Raw genomic sequence first — 21999 nt, 5'->3', positions numbered from 1 at the left:
TTTTTTATGAAATGACAACAAAACCTACAGCTTTTCTTCTTCTTCTTTTTAGATTAAAGAATGACAGTGGTGCTAAGTCTTCCATGACCCAACCAAAATGCAATCAGCCATCCAAACCGCTTTCCGAATCCAGTTACTTCAGCTGAAGGAACTAAGTGCAATTAAATTTAAAAAAAAAATAAAATTTAAATCCACATTGGACATTTAGTGAACTTTTTATCAGTCTCTGCCTACTGCGAAACAAATGCCAACTGACATGGAAATGCTAATGTTGCACAATCTCATTTCAAAAGGTTCCATATTTCTCTGTGAAATTCACCCCACATTTGCAGCTCATAGAGCTTTATGGAAACTTGATTGGAAAGGTGCATTAGAAGATAAGATTGTTCCATGATGATTCACCATCTTGCTACTTCCAGCCATAGACTGTTTACATTTTTTCTTTGATTTGCTCATTGCTGCACATTAATCCAGTAAAGTAACTTAATTGGTCTAATGTATTTTAAGGTTTGAGATGAATGCATTTTCAGGGAAAAAATAATTGTTTACTTCAGTTTCAGAGAATGGTATGTAATGTCATCCACAAGATTATTTCCCGCATCCCAAAATTTATTTAAAATAAGAAAGTTTAATTTCATGTGTAGTGGAAGCTGTGCCAACAATGACTAATTTTATTTTTGAAGTATAAAAATATAATAAAGTAGCCTGGTCTGAGCATAATGTTTTGCCTCCTTCAAACTGTATTATTCAATTTAAACCCGTGCTAAATTCCATTACACTGAGTATAATTTTGCAGAACAAAACATTTCTATGTAAACATTATAAAATAAAACTAGAAACTGCATACTTAGCATGTGAGAGTATGTCTTCACTGCAGAGTTAGTCCAGGCTCTTATTTGCGCATTGCACCAACACCCCTCCCATCATCGGAAAAACCCACTGATCCAATTTTAGTGATGCTTTCAACACGAGATTCCTTTCCCGCGGTACAGGCTGTAGCCTGAATGATGTTTTCACTTGGGCTGGTAACCTGCTTATTTTGCAGTGAGGATGCATGCTAAACCACTCGAGTGCTGGTAGTCCTTCAGTGCCTTCCCACAATTCCCCCTGTGTGCCCTGAAGGACAGGCAAGTTCTCCCACTATTCATTGGGACTCAGCGTGACTCAGCTTGCTGGATATGACCCCAGAAGTCCTAGCAAGTGCAGGACACAGTAACTTGGGTAGCTCTTTGCAGTGCGACTGTTCCCATCCATGCTATTCTGATCTGGGTGCCCAGACATGAATGCGATGACCTTGATTAACTCTGTGATAAAGACATACCCTGAGATGTGAAGAACACTGAAGACTGGGCTTATAATTCTATTCAAGTGATTGCCCAAAAACATTCCCATAGGCATCTACCTATGCTCATCTATCCTTACTCTTCTCATACTGGTGGAAGTTACTTTGACTACAATCAAATGCATAGATCCCAGTTCTGCAAATACTTACACAAGTGTTTAACTTTACACATGTGAATTATCCCATTGACTTCAGTGGGAGTACTTATGTGTGTCAACTTAAGCATGTGCTAAGTATTTGCAGAATTGAGGCCTAAAGATGTGTCTTCACTGCACGTTTAACATGGGTAATTGACACCTCTGTGAGCTTAGGCCAGGTATGAATCACTGTTCTTGCACTCAGCCGTGTGTGTCTTGGGAGCTTATCCCATGGTTCTTTGTGGTGAGAAACACTAAGATTGTTTCACAGTCTGTTGCATCAGTTGTGGGAGGAGTAGTCTGTCCTTCAGGGGGAACTGTGAGAAGGGCACAGTAGTGCTATTAGCACTTAAATTATTTTGCCTGCATCCTCAGTGTGAAGTGGGCAGGTTTTGGCCCCAGGTAAACCAAAGCTGGGTTCTAACCAGAGGCCATGTTGATCTCAGGTTACGTGAATTTCTGGGCCTGTTACCCTCAAAACTGAACACTCGTCTTGTGAATTATACCATTATACCAGTACCATTAGTTACGGCTTCCAGTAGATCTTTAACAATGCATGTCTTTAAAGTTGCACTTAAACCATTATGGCAGCAGTCCTGAGGCTGACAAGATTCCAGAGCTTTCATACTCCCAAACACTTGCATTGAGCCACCTCAGTAGACTTACTTAAAACCAAGGTAACACTGTTTATAGATCTGAAATCCCAGGAGAGCTGAAGTCCTGGGAGTGGAAGAAAAGTATCCCCAAACTGAAAATTTTAGTCTAGTTCCTAACTCTTGTGCATGAGGAACCATATACATCAGAGCCTCTTTTCATCTTAAAAATGCAAATTGACCCAAGTGTTACACCTGGTTAGTACAAGGGACAGAAATAAATAAATGGTGGAAAAAATGAAGGAAAGACATGCTACAACTTCGAGATCAGTGATTTTTTTAATTTTAAAAGTACAGGTTCCACCACATTATTATTATTTCTCAGGCACAGCATGTCCTAGAGTTCTGTATGTTTTGGGTTAGAACAGTGGTTTTCAAACTTTTTGAGCTGAGGACCTCCCCGCCGCTCCCTTTGAGTTACAATTTTTGGTTGCATTCCCCCAACCCAGACAAAAATAGATACAATACCTGCCCCTCCCTCTTTGGGTTTTCAGGGTGGGGGAAGGCAGGTATGACGGTCTCTGGGGGCGGAGCCAGTGCTGGGTGCAGAGGCTGCTGGGAGCAGAAATTGGTGTGGACACGGTGGCCGTTGACACTCACTGGCTTGGGTGGCTTGCTGAGGTGAGTCAGGGGGTAGAGGTGGTGCTCCTTTTCTGAGCCCCACCATGTGGGGCAGTGGGTTGCTGCTCTCCCACAAATGTTCCTCTGTGCCCCCTTCCCCAGTTTGAAAACCTCTGGGTTAGAAGATGATGGTAAAATGTTTCCAGTGGAACTTGAGTCAAATATCTGGAATCTCTGGGTGAATTTCTAGCCTAACTTTAATAGGGCCAAGATTTTACCCCCATCTTTTTCCTGTCTGCTATTGAAGATGGACTTGCAAAGCCCTAGTGTAGTACCTAAAATGTGAGTCATGGCTCTCTGAGGGCAATGTGCAAGGGTTGCTTGTGTGTTGTCTGTTTCCCAGTTCTTAAACAAAAAATAGAATTCAGGAGGATTTCCCAGATCTCTTTAGCTGGTAGCTTTAGGCTCTCCAGATTAATCTCCTTATAGAAGTATCTAACAATACTCTGTCTTAGGGATGTAGTCGCAGAAAAATTCTAGGGATGAGCAATACCGCTCACATTGTTTACAAAACTCTCTTTGCAAAATGTAAAGTCCTTGTTGGATGGCTGCATGGGTATCCCCTATTAGGAATTTCATAAAACGCATGGTATTTTGTGTGATCGGTGCATTACAAAGGTGAAAAAAATTGTTCCTCCTAAAAGTACTTTTATTACATTTAATGTGCTCTTTTTCCTTGTGCCCCAGTCCCCATTTTACCCTGGATCAGTGCTAAGTGGAGAACCCAGAAGTCCTGAGTACTGCATGAACTTTACCAACTAATTCCACTTGATCTTCTCCCCTGCCCCCCCACCCCCAATCCCCATGAACACACCTTTTACTATTACAATACAAATGAACAAGCAATATATAAAATAAATCATATGTATTTGCATTATACAAGTGAGATGGTAGCCACACAAAGCCTGACTCACTATTGTGCTGTTTGTGTATACGCAACTTGTGGGGAGCTGCAGTCCATCTTTCCAACCAGGGGCTGAGGTGTGGTGGTTTCATTGCACTGTACCACTTGTGCAACGTGCCTGGTCCCAGCAATGAAGTTCCTGTGGCACCTCTCCATTATGCTATCCGGTAAGGCTTGAGATTCAATGCCCAGTGGGTACAGCAGAACGGCTGAATGGCTGGTTTTGCCTGCAGCCCTTCCGGTTTCAAAACACACGAAAAGGCCATTGTACTGGCTTTTGACACCAGTCTGCATGCTGTCTGGGTACTTATCTGACCCTGTTGTTGTAGCACTGTTCATTGAGTTTGAAGTTGGGGTTGTTGAGGAATACGTTTTGAATACAGCAATATGATGATGTATACACTTTGATGACAGGGGATTTCCTTATTGAAACAATCTGCACAGTTTGAGAAAAATCTCGGCAGACAATATTTATGTCTGCTTCTATTTCTCAGGCAAGTAAAACAAAACTGCTTAAGTAAACGACAGAAGAAACTTCCTGATGGGAAGGTGTTTTATACTGTGGAATTGTTACGCAAGGGATCTTTAGACTGAAAAAGAAGCTAGAAAATGTACTGGAGGGGAGCAATTTCCCCCCCCCCCCCCCACACACACACGGTTTGTCCCGCTCTGTTCTAGTTTGGGGCTTTACATCTTTTTTGTCCTGCCATCAAGATTTTTGCTGATCCTGCCACCCTTCTTAGACAACACAGAATATTCTTGGTGAACGGTAGGAAAAGCAACTCTTTTCCTGCTCATTTGTTTCTGCTGGCACACAAGGGGTTATTTGTCGCGTTTCTCTCACTCACACTGGAGAGGGAGAGCGAGAAAGAAGGGGTGGAGCTCAGGCTTGTAGTGTAACTAGATATGGGATCAGCAGTATAAACTGACAGCTGAAAGAAATCGCAGATGAAGCCAGCTGTTGACAATGGCTGGCCCAAAGACTCTCTTAGTGTTGGAGAACTTCATAAATGGTAAATTTGTCCCTTGTTCCTCCTACATAGACTCCTATGATCCATCCACGGGAGACGTGTATTGCAGAGTACCAGACAGCGGAAAAGAAGAGGTGAGTACAGCAGTTTCACTAACAGAAGGCAAAATAAGAATGGGAGCATAAATAACATCAGTGCAGTTGTTTGTGGGGTGGAAGGTGGAGAAATCAGGAAGAGGAATGTTCTAGTGATTAATTGTTTATATTTAAATGAATAAGTTCTTAACATTACTACAAGGCCAGGTAACATTGCTCCAGGAACAAATCCTTTTTGACACACTGTTCACTATTAAAAGCTATGGATCTGGTCCTCATCTAGTGTCAATCAGTGCAGTTTTCAATTACTTCACTGGAGGTTCGTCAATTACACCAGCAGAGGATGGAGTCCTCCGTCTTGCAGAATGCAAGTTGAAGGCAATGGTCACATCAGCAGTTTGCAGATGATAACACCAGAGTCAGGAAAAAAGGAGCTGTTCATCTCCACTCCGTGAACAGCCCTGGAGACACTGTATCCAAATGAGTATCTTCTTCCTTAATATCTTTAATTTCTACTACTCGTTCAAAGGACTTTGCACACCAGGGCTCTTTCCATGAAACAGGATCAAAATCTCTCAGCCTTCCTGAGGTTTGATCTCTGCAGATGGAGTTTGAGCATTTAGAACATTGATATTGCAGGTGAAAGGGTAACAAATCATTTTAGTGCAGCTGCATGAATGTGATTTCTGTACACTGCAGTAGCCTGCTCTAATCAATGAGAGCAGAAAAGCAATATTCCTTTTCAGCCCTGCAATTAATCTTTGCTGCATGTTTTTTGCCACATCATTTGCAACAAGACGCATATTCTGGAAACTGCCATTTAGTTTATGGCGAAGTACTGCTTATAAGCAACGAAGTTAGAGGTGTGTACAATGTAGTGTGCTGGGTTCAGCGAGGGGACAGATGAACGGAAAGGAGTTATATTACACTCCAAGGGCTTTCAAAATGTTGACTAATAAGTGCTCAAAATTGTTTCATTTTCAGAATAAGTGGTCTTATTAAAAGACCTGTTACTGTACATGAATACCTCTTTCACATATGTATTAATCGTGTTGATCTCATTTTCCTTTTTCAGCAGAAACCTTTAGCACCATAATTTTGGTTGGGTAAATATTTGCAAGGTGCTGATAACTAATAGTTAAAGTGTAACCAGGCTGCCTTTGCTAGAATATGCTTAATGTAAAATCATGTCAGTACAAAACCTCGTTGTGCTTGAAGAATTGTTTCTTTCATGCATAAACGCTACGTGGGTCCCCATTTTGTTTATTCACATAAGTAGATGCACAAATAATTATAACAGTAACAGGGAGATTTGTGAGCATGCCAGAAGGACCGAACAAAAATAGGTTATGGGGCATCATAGCAGGCTAAATTCTAGATATCTAAGTGTAAGGTAATGCATATTTGAAGGAACACTAGCTTCTCATTCAGTTTTCGGAGTCAACTGCAGCATGTGCCTTAGGAACTACACTTAGGCACCAATCAACTTAGTGAAGTTTTTTGCTTAGGCCTGTGGGCTGCTGAACACAAGTGGAGAGGCTCTACAAAGCTGGGAGTTAGAGGCGGGTCTAGAGTCCTCCAGTGGAAGATATTGAAATACCAAAAAAAGAAAAGGAGTACTTGTGGCACCTTAGAGACTAACAAATTTATTAGAACATAAGCTTTTGTGGGCTACATCCCATTTCATCGGATGCATAGAATGGAACATATAGTAAGAAGATTATACACACACACACACACACACACACACAGAGAACATGAAAAGGTAGAAGTAGCCATACCAACTGTTAGAGGCTAATTAATTAAGATGAGCTATAATCAGCAGGAGAAAAAAACTTTTGTAGTGATAATCAAGATGACCCATTTAGACAGTTCACAAGAAGGTGTGAGGATACTTAACATGGGGAAATAGATTCAATATGTGTAATGACCCAGCCACTCCCAGTCTCTATTCAAATCCAGGTTAATGGTATCTAGTTTGCATATTAATTCAAGCTCAGCAGTTTCTAGTTGGAGTCTGTTTTTGAAGCTTTTCTGTTGCAAAATTGCCACCTTTAAGTCTGTTACTGAGTGACCAGAGAGGTTGAAGTGTTCTCCTACCGGTTTTTGAATGTTATGATTCCTGATGTCAGATTTGTGTCCATTTATTCTTTTGCATAGAGACTGTCCGGTTTGGCCAATGTACATGGCAGAGGGGCATTGCTGGCACATGATGACATATATCACATTGGTAGATGTGCAGGTGAACGAACCCCTGATAGTGTGGCTAATGTGATTAGGTTCTATGATGGTGTCACTTGAATAAATATGTGGACAGAGTTGGCATCGGGCTTTGTTGCAAGGATAGGTTCCTGGGTTAGTGTGTTTGTTGTGTGGTGTGTGGTTGCTGGAGAGTATTTGCTTCAGGTTGGGGGGCTGTCTGTAAGCGAGGACTGGTCTGTCTCCCAAGATCTGTGAGAGTGATGGGTCGTCCTTCAGGATAGGTTGTAGATCCTTGATGATGTGTTGGAGAGGTTTTAGTTGGGGGCTGAAGGTGATGGCTAGTGGTGTTCTGTTGTTTTCTTTGTTGGGCCTGTCCTGTAGTAGGTGACTTCTGGGTACTCTTCTGGCTCTGTCAATCTGTTTTTTCACTTCAGCAGGTGGGTATTGTAGTTTTAAGAATGCTTGATAGAGATCTTTTAGGTGTTTGTCTCTGTCTGAGGGATTGGAGCAAATGCGGTTGTATCTTAGAGCTTGGCTGTAGACAATGGATCGTGTGGTGTGTCCTGGATGGAAGCTGGAAGCATGTAGGTAAGTATAGCCGTCAGTAGGTTTCCAGTATAGGGTGGTGGTTATGTGACCATTGCTTATTAGCACAGTAATATAAAATACCAGGTGCAGTTGCCTGCATTTTAGGAGAGATATTAAGACATTTAAAATGAAAATAAGCACCTGCTGTATTAGAATTCAGTACTGGGTCAGTGGCCACGTAAGTAGGGCTATTCACATGCGTAAGGGTTTGCAGGATTGGGCTCATATAAATATTCAAACAGCCAACATCAAACTTAACCCTAGTAAGTAGGTTAGTCTCCCTCATTCACATACAGGAACACTGGTTCCCATGGACAACGAGGTCTGGCAAAACCCCTTTATCCTAAGGGGTCTTGTCTTCCTACAATTCCTGATGGAGAGAAACAAATTTACTTTACCATGTGTACTTTGGCTAACATTTTAACATCCAGCTTTTTTTAAATTGTGCTTTCTCTCCGGTTTTTAGTCTGTTATTTCTCCTTTCTTATATGGAGGAGGGCAGGGGAAGTATATATGACAATAAACATGGGTTTATAATTACATTTTGATTACACACATTGTCTGTCTTGGCTCATTTGTTTTTGTTTTTTTGTTTTTTTTTGACCCTTCTCTCTCTGATTCTTTTCCTCAGTCAACTTCAGTCTATTTTCTCTATAACTCTTTGCACCATCCCTCTCATTGTATTTCTATCTCCATATCTCCTCTTCCTTTTCGTTTTCTCCTTAGATTAATTCCCTTCCATTTCCTTCTTCCCCATCTCTCCTCCTTGCCCCCACGTTTTTTTTTTCTTTTCCTCAGGCTGTCTTCCCTCTTGGCCTGGGAGAATCCCTCTGTAGTGCTCATACCCCATGCCTATAAAAATCACCAAAATGTTCAGGAAGAGGGGAATCTCTGGATACTACATGGGGCAATTAGTTCTGGATCAGGCAGCTTCCTCCTCTGATGAGCTACTGCACTGAGGCATACAGCATGGTGTGGAAGTGGCAGTGGAAAGAGGAAAGGGAGAAGCAGCCACAGCAGCAGGATGGCACCTAGTGGCGGAAGGGTGGATGAGCAGGGTATTTTAAAAAAGGAGTCGGGGGTGGGTCAATGTGGTCAAATGAATAGGGAGTCCGGAGCCCCGTGTTCTGTTCCTGGCTTAGCCAGTGACCTGCTGTGTGACCTTGTGCAGGACACTTCACTTCTCTGTGCCCCTATTTCTCCCAGCCTTTGTCTCATCTCTTTAAATGGTAAACTCATCACCTCACCATAATGTGTGAAAAGGAAAGGTATGTTACAGGGGACTTCAACTGGAGTGATGAGTGCTGGATCCAGTCAGCAGCTATGCAAGCAGTATTAAAACACCATTAGAGTTCATAGATGATAATTTCCTAACATAAACTGTATTGCACCCAACCCAAGGCAATTCTATTTTTGACCTCATCATGACAGATAAAGATAAATTAATCATAGGTCTGGAAGTTAGTGGTTACCTTAAGACCAGTGATACTGACCTGATTATATTCAGCATGGGCAAAGAGAGGGCAGTCCCAACCTGTGTCTGGCGTGCACACGTCTTTAAAAAGGGCTAATTTCCTAAAGCTGAGGGAAATTGTTTGGGAAGAAAAATATAGACAGGAAAATGTGACTGAAAATTGAGAGCTCTTTAAGAATGGTTTATTAGATGGCCAAAAGTCATGAATCCCCAATCAAGAAACGAAGCCCATTCTAGTTCAGTGGCAAAGTGAAGGCAGTAATTAGAATTTAAAAACACCCTATAGGAAATGGATAAAAAGAGAAACTGGTAGCTGTCGATATAAATTAGAAGCTATGAAGTGTAAAAAATAGAAAGGGGAAGCTAAAGACACCAGGGAAAATTTCATGGGTGGCAGAGCTAAGGACAATAGGAATTTTTTTTATATACTAGGGACAAAAGAAATCCTATAAAAGGTATACACTCATTACTGTATGGAGATGATGAAATTGTTAATGATTCATAAATATAGTATTTTTTGTATTTGGAAAGCAGGATATCATGTACTTATATCCTGAGGATGATGAAGTACTTTCTATTCCATTAGTAACAAAGGAGGATGTTAAAAACATCTGTTAGGGATAAACATTTTTAAATCAGCAGATCTGGATTAATTGCCCCCAAAAGGGCTAAAAGAATTGGCTGAATAGATCTCTGGCCCGCTGATTTTCATGTTTATTATACCTTGGAATACTGGAGAACTTCGTGAAGACTGGAAGAGTACTAATGTGCTAATATTCAAAAAGGGGAAGCAGGATAACCCAGTAACTATAGTCTGATATAAATCCTAGGCAAAATAATGGAAAAGCTGATGTGGGAAACAGTTGATAAAGAATTAAAGGATAGGTATATAATTGATGCCATTTAACATGGTTTTATGGAAAATAGGTCCTGACAAGCAAACCTGATTTCATTCTTCGATGAGATTACAAGTTTGGTTAATAATGGTAAGTGTGTAAATGTAGAAGACTTTTGTAAGGCATTTGATGTAATAGCGTTTGACATTCTGCTTAAAAAATTAGCACTATACAATATCAATAAGCAACCATTAAATAGACTACAAACTGGCTAACTAACAGATATCAAAAAGGTAGTCATCAATGGGGAATCATTCAACTGGGGGTGTTTCAAATGGAGTTCTGCAGGGATCAGTAATAGGCCTGATGCGATTCAAAATTTTCAACAATGATCTGGAAGTAAATATAAAATCACTGCTGATAAAATTTGTGGGTGACACAAAGATTAGCAGAGTCAGGACGGGGCAGTCGTACAGAGCTATCTGGATTGCTGGCGAAGCTGGCCCTATTCCAACAAAATGTTTCAGTACAGCCAAATGAAAGTAATATCTCTAGAGGTAAGGAATGAAGGCCCACGCAATGTGGGGCTCTATCCTGGAAAGCAATGACTCTGAAGAGAAACTCAGAAGCATAGACGACAAGTAACTAAATGTGAGCTTCCAGTGTGACGCTGTGGCAAAAAAAGGGCTTCATAGAGTCCTAGATTCCAAGGTTAGAAGGGACCATTGTGATCATCTAGTCTGCTGTCCTGTACCACACTGAACTTCCCCAAAATAGTTTCTAGAGCAGATCTTTTAGATAAATATCCAAATCTTGATTTAAAAGTTGTCATTGATGGAGAATCCACCACAACCCTTGGTACATTGTTCCAATGGATAATCACTGTCATAGATTTATGCCTATTTCCAGCCTGAAAACTGGGCTTGTCCAGGATTTGAACACAGGACTGCTTATATCCTAAGTGAGAATCCGACCTCTAGACCAACAAGCCATCCAAAGCTTGGGTGATCCTTGGATGTATAAGTAGAGAAGTAGCACTCAGGCGTAGGGAGGTGATTTCACCTCTATAACTGGCGTTGGTGATACTGATTCAGGAATCCAGTTCTGGTATCCACATTTTTAAAAGGATGTTGAATAAATGGAGTGGGTATAAAAAAAAAAAGAGCCACAAAAAAGGATTTAAGGGCTGGAGAAGATACCTTACAGTGAGACACTGAAGAAGCTCAGTCTGTTTAGCTTATCAAAAAAAAGATGGTGAGGTGACCAGTTTACAGTGTATAAGTACCTACATGGGAAGAAAATACAAGGTATTAAAGGGCTGTCAATCTAGCGGAGAAAGGTATAACAAGACCAATGGCTGGAAGCTGAAGCCCAATTAATTCAAATTAGAAATAAAAATTTGTGTCTTGACCGTGAAGGTGATTTACTATTGGAACAAACTACCAGCTACATCTCTTGATGTCTTCAGAACAAAACTGGATGCTTTTCTAGAAGACACGCTTTAGCCAAACAGGGCTTAATATGGGGGTAACTGGGTGAAATTTAATAGCTTGTGATACACAGGAGATCAGACTAGATGATGTAATGGTTCTGTTTTACCTTCCTCCTGAGGGTTGGCAGAGGTCAGAGAAGGTAATGCGGGAGGCACTGCCTCAAATGAGGGGCCTGCATCTGCAAAATATGCTGCAGTGTTCCTAGAAGGGACTGAGATAGGCCATATATGAGACTGCATCTGGGATGCTGTTTATTGTCCTGGGCACCTCACACTAGTAAGAATGAAAAACCCCAGAGCTTTGGAAGGGAGATAAATTCTCTTGTTTTGGGGCATAAGTGAAGTTCCAAATTATAGGATTAGCATGAAACTTTTCCTTTGGGCAGGTTATTCCATAGCTGTATTGCTTGCACTTTCCTCTGAAGCATCTTATCTTGGCTACTGCTGGAGACAGGAGGGTGGAGTAGATGGTCTACAGGTCTAATCTGATATGGCAACGCCCATGTTCCTAGAGAGACACCAGGAAACTGGAAGGAATTTCTAGAAGGGCCACTGCAATGATTAACCAGATGAGAGGGACTGACCTACAGGAAAGATTTTAAAGAATGAAATATGTTTCATTTGTTTAAATGAGTGGGACAAAAGGAAAAGAGAAGTAACTGTCTCAAAAAAACGGAAGGCTGTAACCATCAAGAAGTGATAAAAAAGGAGTATAACTAGAAGAAAGAAGAGAGTTAAATTTTAGGCAGAGTATCAAGAAGAATGCCCTCTTAATGTTGGTTAGATTGTGGGTTGTCTCTTGAGAAGACTGAGGGATGGCAACTGGACACACCGCCTGAGACTATAATGTAAGGAAGGAACAGTCTTCTGCAAGGACAAGGTGACTCAAAAGATCTTTAGTCTCAATGGCTCTATTGATTTTGTTTTCCCCCCATGAAGCACTCTTGAAGTTTGCCATCTCTGCTTTATTCTTTCAGGTAGAAGCTGCAGTCACAGCTGCCAGAGATGCCTTTCTAGGCTGGTCCTCCAAAAGCCCTCAGGAAAGATCTCAGATAATGAACAAGTTAGCAGACCTGATCGAGCATGACCTGGAGGCATTTGCACAAGCAGAATCAAAAGATCAAGGTAAAGGAAGAATTCATCCATCTCTTTGTCTGTTCCCCAAAGAGGTTATAGAGAAGGAGGGTCTTGTTAAATATCAGGACTGAGTCACAATGGCCAGGTCCTATTCTTGACTCTAATGCAGGCTGTCTGTGTGATTGGATCCGTTCGAGTCAAATTTTTAAAGTTGCCACAAATTTTGTGTGCCAAACTAGACAGTCCTTGGGTTTGATTTTCAGAAGTGCTATGTTTCTAATCTTGGACACTCAGTACTAGATGCTGGTTTTGAAAACGTGGGCCTCTTGACTCCTCCATGCCTCTGTTTTCTTCGCTACAAAATATGGATGGCAATACCTGCGGCACAGAGGGGCTGAGGCTAAATTTAATCACTATTCATACAGCACTTTGAGGTCCTCAGACAGAGGATGCTCCCGAAGAGCGAAGCATTACCAGTCCTATGGATGTACTATAAAATCATCTATTTAATCTATAGTGGTAGTGGTGCCTAGAGGCTCCCAGACAAGAATCCAGGGCCTCATTGTGCCCGGCACAGTGCGCACACAGATGACAAAAACAGCCGCCAAAGAGCTTATCCTCTAAATGGTTGTTTACGCTATAATTTGTACTTACGCTATTCACGATGCTTTCCAAGCATCTAATTACTTCACCATTTATCATCACCAACAAAGTTTTTCCCTAGGTAGTGGGTAGGAATCCTAGTTCAGGGCTCTTCATTTGGAAGCTCTTCAGGGCAGATGCTTGTCTTCCTGTGTGTACAGCAGTATGCACACTTATGGCATTATATAAATATGTTAGTTTTTCCCTTGGGATAAAGTGCTTGATAATGACACAATGGCATGCTTGTTACTTTTCTCTTTCAGGAAAAACAATTACATTTGCTAGAACAGTGGACATCCCACGGGCAGCATACAATTTCCGGTTCTTTGCATCTTCTATCCTTCACCATACCACAGAATGCACTCAGATGGACCACGTGGACTGTATGCATTACACAATGAGAACTCCAGTAGGCATTGGTGGGTATTCTCAAAGGACAAATGCTGAAAAGCTAGGCAGGATGTCTACCAAGAGAGGGAAAAAGTAAGAAAAACGGGGGCCTTGAGCTCTGCTGCTTATTTTTTTAACTTCAGGCAGCATTCACAAGCGCAGAGGGAGAAAGGATTCTCATAAAGTTAATGTTTACTGCTTCTAGATCCCATGTTAAGCTTGGACACTCCACTGTGAACTCTGGCACCCGCATGCCGCAAAATCAGTGAACAATTACAACATTTATCCTATTACAACATTTATCGCGCTATTCCAACATTTATCCTAAAAAGTTCCCTCTTCCCACAGTAGGACACTTCCCATCCTCAAAATCTTCTCTGTATTTGTATTTATCATATGTCTGGAAGTATGTACATGTGGTATATAGACACATACTGTCTGGATGGGTGGGATTTTCAAAAACACTTAGAATTGACTTAATTCTGCTCTGGTTGATACCAATTGGCAAAGCTCACAATGACTTCAGTGGGAGCAGAGCTATGTCAATGGTGAGCATTTTTTAATGCTTGCAATTTATATCTGTTGTTTTTGGAAAGCTAGCTACAAGATGGCGCTGTCACGTCAGAGAAAGTCTGAATACATATATTGTTTTAGAGCTACGTGAATAATGGTGCAAATATTTTATATCAGTTTGATTATTTAATACATTGTTTAATGAATTTGACCTGTTTAGTTCTCTTCTCATGAGCAATTGAAAATCTGAGTCTTACTGACCAAAAATGCTCACAGACATCAAATTTTAAATTCGTTACACATGCTTTTGTTGGAACTCTGTTCACTCTCTTTCAATCTAACATAAGAACGTCCATACGGGGTCAGACCAAAGATCCATCTAGCCCAGTATCCTGTCTTCCGACAGTGGCCAATGCCAGGTGCCCCAGAGAGAATGAACAGAACAGGTAACCATCAAGTGATCCATTCCCTGTCGCCCATTCCCAGCATCTGGCAAACAGAGGCTAGGGACACCATTCCTGCCCATCCTGGCTAATAGCCATTGATGGACCTATCTAGCAACAAGGAGTATCACATAACCAATCACAACTAAGCATCACAGCTTGGGTTTCAAATATTTGTGATAAATACACAAAGTAAAAATATTCATGAAGATAGTAATTGAATAAATTTAAATAGCACAGCAATTTGAGGAAGGCAGTCTGTTCATTATTATCCTGGACTAAATTCATCAGGTAAATTATTCATTGTGCCTGATGCACTCAGCTCTAATATTTGACAAGGGCCAGAAGTGGCAATCTATGCATATTTGTTAAAACAAAACAAAAATTTTCGATTTGCACATCATTGAATTGTGAATTCTGAACACCTGGACCTGACTGTAGAGCATGACAAAGCTCCTACTGCAATGTCTCTCTGCTACATTGGGACAAAAGTACAGCAAAAATCAGTTGTTCAGTTGAGGCGGTCAAATATATTTGCACTGGAAATGTTTGGCATAGTTTAGACGGGTTATTCAGAAGGCGTTGGTCATTAGAAATGGCCCTTATTGTAGGATTCACTGTACCATTAAGAATAAGGTACGGGTGTAAAAGCTATAGCAGAATTTCCTTCATTGTCCTGCCATACTGAAGCTTTGGCTTCCATCTGGGTAGGAGGTGCCAAGCCTGGGCATCAAATTCAAATCTCCTGTCCTAATACATTTGGCCTCTTGATTTTGTCCTTTTCTTTTTTCCTTTGTAGCTGGTTTAATAAGTCCTTGGAATTTGCCACTTTACTTGCTGACCTGGAAAATAGCCCCAGCCATTGCATCTGGAAACACTGTCATCGCCAAGCCCAGTGAGATGACATCTGTCACTGCTTGGATGATGTGCAAACTTCTGGGTAAAGCAGGTAATTTGGAAACGCCTTCGGCACAGGGACCCCTACTGTCTGTTGCCTCCTTTGTTGCAGAAGTTGGAAGGTGCCCAGTGAATGAGGCTGAGGATTGCAGGAGGAGAAAGGATGATCACCGGGTTAAGGGAGCTGAATTCTGCCCTGGAGAACTGATTTCTATCCCTGCCTCTCTCCCATACCTTCCCTCCCCCTGCCACCATCTCCTCGTCGCCATGTATTCCCTTCACCTCACCTCTGCATTCCATTAGGCTGTTTCTCCCTCCACAGTACTTGAGTGCCAGCAGGGGGAATGTGGAGAGCATAGGGAAAAGTCTGTCTGTTCTCAGTTCCTGTGCCTGGTGCCACATTGGTCCCCAGTGGCTGGAAGCAGCAATTGCAGAGAAAGTACTGCTCATCCCTTCATCCCCAGGCTGAAGCATGCTCAGTACAGATGGAAGCTTCAGAAAATAGAGCTGCCAACCTCTAAGGCTGTGTCTTCACGAAGAAAAACTCGCTACTTTCAGTTAACTAACACAAGGTAAAATTCTAGTGAAGACAAGGCACTTAGTGGTCCTCACACAAATTAGCAGGTCAAGTTAACCCCTAGGTCTACCCCATAGTCTTCAGTTCAACCTGCTAACTTGTGTGAAAGCTGCAACGCTCTTCTCTTCACTGATTTTAGTTCATGTTAGCCAGCTCGAGTTAAGAATACACTTTTTTTTCCTAGTAAAGATTCGCAGTTAACAAACCTCCACTGACCATGTACAGTCTGTGATTTTTCAGTGTCTTATAACTTGTCCCGATGGGTGCAGGTTTTCACAGCACCAGCAAAAGGCCCATTTCTGACATCAAAGGGACTTCTCTGCCAAACCTCAAGTCCCTCTCCTCGAGTATATAGGCACTAGATCTTCCAGAGGAAATGGTTGCAGGAATATCTTTAACCTGGGCAAAACAATGAGTTTTTTCTTAAATTAATTCTCAGAAATGGCTGAACCGTTGACTGTTTGCTGAAACTTTAAAAGAAAGAACAGGGAAAAAAAAGAAAGAAAAGTGTATCAGCCTAAAGCAGACACCCAACATGGAAAATTTCGGACCTAATGGTGAAAGTTTGGCGCAAGTTTATATCCAGTGATGAGCTGCCAAAATCTTAACAACAGGTTCCCTCGTCACCCCACGAGGGGGTCGTTGCCCACCCCCACCCCCCGGGACTCCTGCCCCATCCAACCCCCCCACGTTCCTTGATGCCCCCCCCCCAGAACTCCTGCCCCATCCACCCCTGTTCCCTGACTGCCCCCAGAACCGGGCAGCAGGGTCTCGTGGGCCACTGTAGTGGGTGCCCATCCCACCCCTAAGAGCCAGAGGTACCTGCCGGGGGGTGAGGTGGGGAGTCCCTGGGGCAGCTCCCAGGAAGCATCCGGCAGGTCCCTCTGGCTCCTAGGGGCGGGGGAGCGTAGCTGGGGGGGGAGCAGGGGGAGCAGCCGCTCCCCCACTGATCGCATCAAAAGTGGCACCTTAGGTGCCAACTCCGTGGGTGCTCCAGGGCTGGAGCACCCACGGGGAAATTTGGTGGGTGCAGAGCACCCACTGGCAGCTCCCCACCCCGCGCCTGGACTCAGGTCACCTCCCCTCCACTCCGCCTCCTCCACTGAACGCACCGCCCTGCTCTACTTCTCCGCTCCCTCCCCTGGCTTCCCGCGAATCAGCTGTTCGGCAGGAAGCTGGGGAGGGTTGAGAAGCAGGCGGTGGCTTCACACTCAGGCCAAGGGTGGCGGAGGTGAGCTGGGGTGGGGAGCGATTCCTCTGCGCCCCTCCCCCACCCCGGTTACCTGCTGCGGCACGGGAGGCCCTCCTCGCGCCCACCCTCACCTCCGCCTCCCTGGGCCTGAGTGGGAAGCTGCAGGCTGCTTCTCGGCCTGCCCCAGCTTCCCGCGTGAACAGCTGATTCACGGGAAGCCTGGGGCGGGGGGGGAGAGAAGCGGGGTGGGGCGGGGCGGCGCGTTCAGGGGAGGAGGCGGAGGTGGAGCAGAGGTGAGCTGGGGGTGGGGCGGGAAGCTGCCGGTGGGTGCGCTGCACCCTCCAAATTTTCCCCTTGGGTGCTCCAGGGCTGGAGCCGGTTATCCCTCGTGGAACAACCGGTTCTAAAAGGGCTTCTAAATTTAACAACCGGCTCCAGCTCACCACTGGTTATATCCCACTGAAAACTGGGCCTTATAATGGGAGGTGTCAGGCAACCTTAACTATTGGCAGGGCTACCAGGTCCCCCTGTAGTAATACAAGAACAGAGATTAAAACCCAATAGTTCAATGTTTTATCTAGTTATTTCTCCTATTTTGCTCAACCACCCTTAAAGTCAAGGGCATCCTCGTTAATGTAGCACTATTAGTAGTTTGCTGGCTTCCGAGGGGAGTGCAGAATTAACCTAGCTACCCCAAAGTAAAGGACATGAGTGTTTTGTGTGTTTGTTCCCATGAGGAATCCCTCCAGGGGTGGTGAACACTGTGTTTGGAACTGGCCCCAAAGCTGGGGAGGCTATTGTCTCCCATCCTGACGTGCCACTGATCTCCTTCACTGGAAGCACGCTCACGGCCCAGCACATCAGGGAGAGGAGTGCCCCACACTGCAAAAAGCTCTCTCTGGAACTGGGAGGCAAGAACCCTGCAATCATCTTTGAGGATGCTCAGCTGGACCAGTGCATCCCTACCACTGTGAGATCCAGCTTTGCAAATCAGGTAAAGGGAGATGCTCCTCTCTTAACCTTGTTACATATTAAGTGTGTAAACAGCAATGTGTGCATGTGCATGCATTTCTCCTTGTCTGACTCTTAAACAGTCAAAGGCATTTTATTAAGATTCCATATCATTAGCAGGGTGCAGGTAGAAACTTATGAAGTTGATGTTTTCTTGATCCTAGCAGCAGAGAAACAATGATAGTAAATAATTTGATATTATAGGAAATGAAAAGGAGGACTTGTGGCACCTTAGAGACTAGCCAATTTATTTGAGCATAAGCTTTCGTGAGCTACAGCTCACTTCATCGGTGCATCTGATGAAGTGAGCTGTAGCTCACGAAAGCTCATGCTCAAATAAATTGGTTAGTCTCTAAGGTGCCACAAGTCCTCCTTTTCTTTTTGCGAATACAGACTAACACGGCTGTTACTCTGAAACCTATGGGAAATGAGTTACTTATCCCCCTAGAAAGTAGGTAAGTTATTTATCTAGAAGGGAACAACTGAGAGGTCAGGTAGCTTCCCCAGAATCAAATGAGTCTATACAACAGATAGGTATAAACCCCTAGGAGTTCCAATTACCTGATTCAACTACTAGATGCTCCCATTCTTTGTCAACATCTTCAGCAACGATCAGCAAGCCTATGAAAATTATTTCAGTGGGTACGAAGATAACTTGGCAAGTCAGGAAAAGAAAAAAAGCATTTCCAGGATGTCAGGGTAATGATCATTCAGACATGGAAAGTAATGTTTCTGTGAGAAGTGATGGGGAAGATAAATAACCAAGACTTAATAATAAACTCAACAGTCAAGATGTCTACATCCCTTATTGAGTGACCGTGTGATTTTATTATTGTCCCCGTTTCTTCTTTCTCCCCTCCAGTCTGTTTAGGACTCTCAATTTTGAGTGTCTTTAAATTTAGTTTGTGCTCTTTGTGGGGTAGGGACTATCTTTACGTGTTTTGTGAGGGGCCTAGCACATTTCTGGGCACTCAGCAGTAACAATATTGCAATTAATTGACAGTATCTTTGTTTCTCTCCTCATGTTTGATAGGGTGAAATCTGTCTTTGCACCAGCAGGATCTTTGTTCAGAGGAGCATTTATAATGAGTTTTTGAAGAGGTTTGTAGAAGAAGCCAGAAAGTGGAAGGTTGGGAGTCCCTCAGATCCCACAGCCAGTATCGGGGCACTGATAAGTAAAGAGCATTTAGAAAAGGTAACTGCAGAGGAAATCCTGTGTGAACTATAGTCACATTTTAAAGCTCCAGAAAAGATGACTTGTACATGACTGTGGTGAGGACCATGTCATCGTCTGTGTTAGTACCATGCCAGTCACACTGTCATTTCCCCATAAATGGTCATTAAAAAGTGTCTGATGATAAAGGTGTCTGCTGTGTATGGGCTAGGTTCACATTATTGCCTCAGAAAAAATAAAGTCTGTGGACAAATAATTTTAAACTAAGCGATCAAGCTGTTATTGTGAAAGTACTTAAATGAATCTTACAGTGCCAAATTAGGCAACATTTTCATTGACTTAAGTGTTGGGCCTATAGCGGTGACCTATTTGCCTCATAAAACAAGTTGCATTTAGATTGCAGTATATCCGATTTATAATGCAACTACTGAGGAATGCAAAAGCACACTTTCTCTGGGATACTGAGTGGCTTTGGGGCAATTGGTAATGGTATATACATGGAGACTTGTAGTCCACAAATTCCAGGAATTCCGCTTCGGCCATGAGTGGCTGACAGTGACAGTAGTTACCCTCTGGTGGCTGCTGGGTGGTTGATGTGAAATGAGTATAATGGTCTCAGCCAGTGTGCTGGAGATCAGGTGTCCATATCATAAAACCCACTGATGCAAATGGCATGAGCTGGTAACATGCTGACAATCTTGCACAGAAGAGAAGGTTCATATAGGCAGAGAGACTGATCTCTTCCTTTGGGCCCTAGTGCTGGGCCCTCCAGGTCAGTGATGACACGTATTGGTGAATTACCCTACACTGTTGCTGCCTCTGCTGTACCTGTTCTTTGGCTACATGGAGGACTTAAGTCTCAGGGAGTCTCTCTGGGCACCTTTCAGGGCTTCTTTCACACGGAGCATTTAAAAGAAAGGAGTGGAAAAAACCCGGTGATTTATCTGTGGAATTCCTAGAGTGGGAGAAAGCACCCAGTAGTTTCAAAGCTGTAGATGGAACAAGATCAATAGCACGACCTGTATGCTCAAGATAGCATATGATAGCAGCAACCACATAAATTGTTGTAATGGTTTATTGACTGTGTTTTCTGTTGTGCTCATCACTGTAGCGTCTGAGTGCCATGACAACATGTAGTGAGCTTCCTTGTATGGTAGGAAAATGTAATCTCTCCCATGTGACACCTGGGGAAACTGTGGCAAAGAGAGGTGTGGTGTGTTGCCCATGGTCATAGATGAAGTCTATGATACATAAGGGATAGGAGCCAGGTCTTCTGTGCTTTAATAATGTGACTATTGTTCCACCCCTTCCAAATATATTTAGAGGAAGGAACAAATTAATGTTTTGGCTAGCAGATTAATGAGAGAAAGGGAACAGTTTACTTACAGGGGAAAATGCTCTGACTTCTTTTTACATATATTTGGCTGCAAAACCTAGGGAATGAGACCCTGTCAATGACAGGGGGAAAATGCCAACGTGGATCAGTGGGAAATGCTCCTAGGTTCCCTGTTGATTTATCCGTATTGAAAATATGAACTTTACAGCATTTTCAGTCTCCCGCATTAACTTTTTGCCCTCCCCCATTCAGGTAAAGAATTATGTGAAGAAGGCTCGAGCTGAAGGAGCTAGAATTCTCTGTGGAGAAGGAGTAGATTCTTTGGCTCTTCCAACTGGAAATCAGAATGGCTATTTCATGCTGCCTACAGTCATTGCTGAAGTCAAGGATGAATCCTGCTGCATGCAAGAAGAGATCTTTGGTCCCGTGACATGTGTGGTACCGTTTGATACGGAAGAGGAAGTGATTAAAAGAGCCAATGGTGTCAAGTATGGCCTGGCAGCCACGATATGGTCAAGCAATGGGGGGCGAGTTCATCGTGTGGCGAAGAGACTGCAAGCTGGCCTGGTGTGGACCAACTGCTGGCTAGTCAGGGAACTGAACTTGCCATTTGGTGGAATGAAAGCATCAGGGATAGGCAGGGAGGGAGCAAAGGAGTCTTACGAGTTTTTCACTGAAGTCAAAACCATTACAATAAAACACTGAAATTTGTCCATTAAGTATTTTACGGCAAAATAAACAACCGACATTTGTGCTTACAAGCGTCTCTGAGATATGCCAAGACATCATGGCCTGCTTATAGTTAATTTTTATAGAAATCCATTAGTTTATAAATACCAGCTAAAGATGCACAACTGGCAGCAGAGAAAGTAGATTCTGTATCATATCCAAGCCACAAACCTGATTCGCAGGGCTCAAGGAGATCCTGAGGATTCCAAAGTTAATTCACCATTTCTTTCTCAAGCTGTTCCAATAAAAGGTATTACCTCACGCATCTTCTCTCTCTCATATCTTGGGATCGCCGCAACAACACTGCGAATACATGTCCCCCAAAAAGGCCGATTAGAGACAGGGTGATAAATAATGATGGTTGTGGTCAACAAATCACCTTGAGTGACAAAGATACAAGCAAGTGATGATGATATGTTCTAGTAGGAATAAACATATTTCCTCTCTAAATGGGTAATTCCCATGAACAATATGGTTTGCACTTTGATTGCATCATTAAACTAGTACTAATGAAATTTCACACTAAAATCCCCAAGGCAGTGCTGCTAATCTATTTAGTTGTGCTAAACTCTAGAGCGGAGTGGGCAAACTTTTTGGCCCGTCACATCGGGGTTGTGAAACTGTATGGAGGGTCAGGTAGGGAAGGCTGTGCCTCCCTAAACAGCCTGGCTACCGCCCCCTCCCACTTCCTGCCCCCTGACTG

General features: G+C 43.0%; 2 protein-coding genes across 6 annotated transcripts in view; both read left to right on the top strand.

The window, feature by feature from the left end:
* Positions 1 to 720, top strand: part of HBS1L (HBS1 like translational GTPase) — a 114504-nt gene extending 113784 nt beyond the window's left edge. For all 4 annotated transcript variants that reach the window (XM_077813070.1, XM_077813067.1, XM_077813072.1 and 1 more), the window contains one exon: positions 53 to 720. In XM_077813070.1, coding sequence (XP_077669196.1) covers positions 53 to 64 — 12 coding nt within the window. In that variant the 3' untranslated portion in view covers positions 65 to 720. The remainder of the gene's footprint in view (positions 1 to 52) is intronic.
* A 3904-nt stretch (positions 721 to 4624) lies between these two features.
* On the top strand, positions 4625 to 21604 carry ALDH8A1 (aldehyde dehydrogenase 8 family member A1). Of its 2 annotated transcripts, XM_077813065.1 has the most exons (7): positions 4625 to 4762; positions 12293 to 12440; positions 13298 to 13453; positions 15180 to 15329; positions 17784 to 18040; positions 19091 to 19252; positions 20820 to 21604. In XM_077813065.1, exons 1-7 carry the CDS (start codon positions 4625 to 4627, stop codon positions 21270 to 21272), a joined length of 1464 nt encoding a protein of 487 aa, XP_077669191.1. In that variant the 3' UTR covers positions 21273 to 21604. The 2 variants fall into 2 exon arrangements, with proteins under 2 accessions (XP_077669191.1, XP_077669192.1); XM_077813066.1 differs by lacking the exon at positions 19091 to 19252.
* The last annotated feature ends 395 nt before the right edge of the window (positions 21605 to 21999 follow it).

This window comes from Eretmochelys imbricata, chromosome 3, assembly GCF_965152235.1.
Source record: "Eretmochelys imbricata isolate rEreImb1 chromosome 3, rEreImb1.hap1, whole genome shotgun sequence".
Lineage (NCBI taxonomy): Eukaryota > Metazoa > Chordata > Testudines > Cheloniidae > Eretmochelys > Eretmochelys imbricata.
Note: the sequence above shows the minus strand (reverse complement) of the source record. Positions and strands in the feature narration are given on the sequence as shown.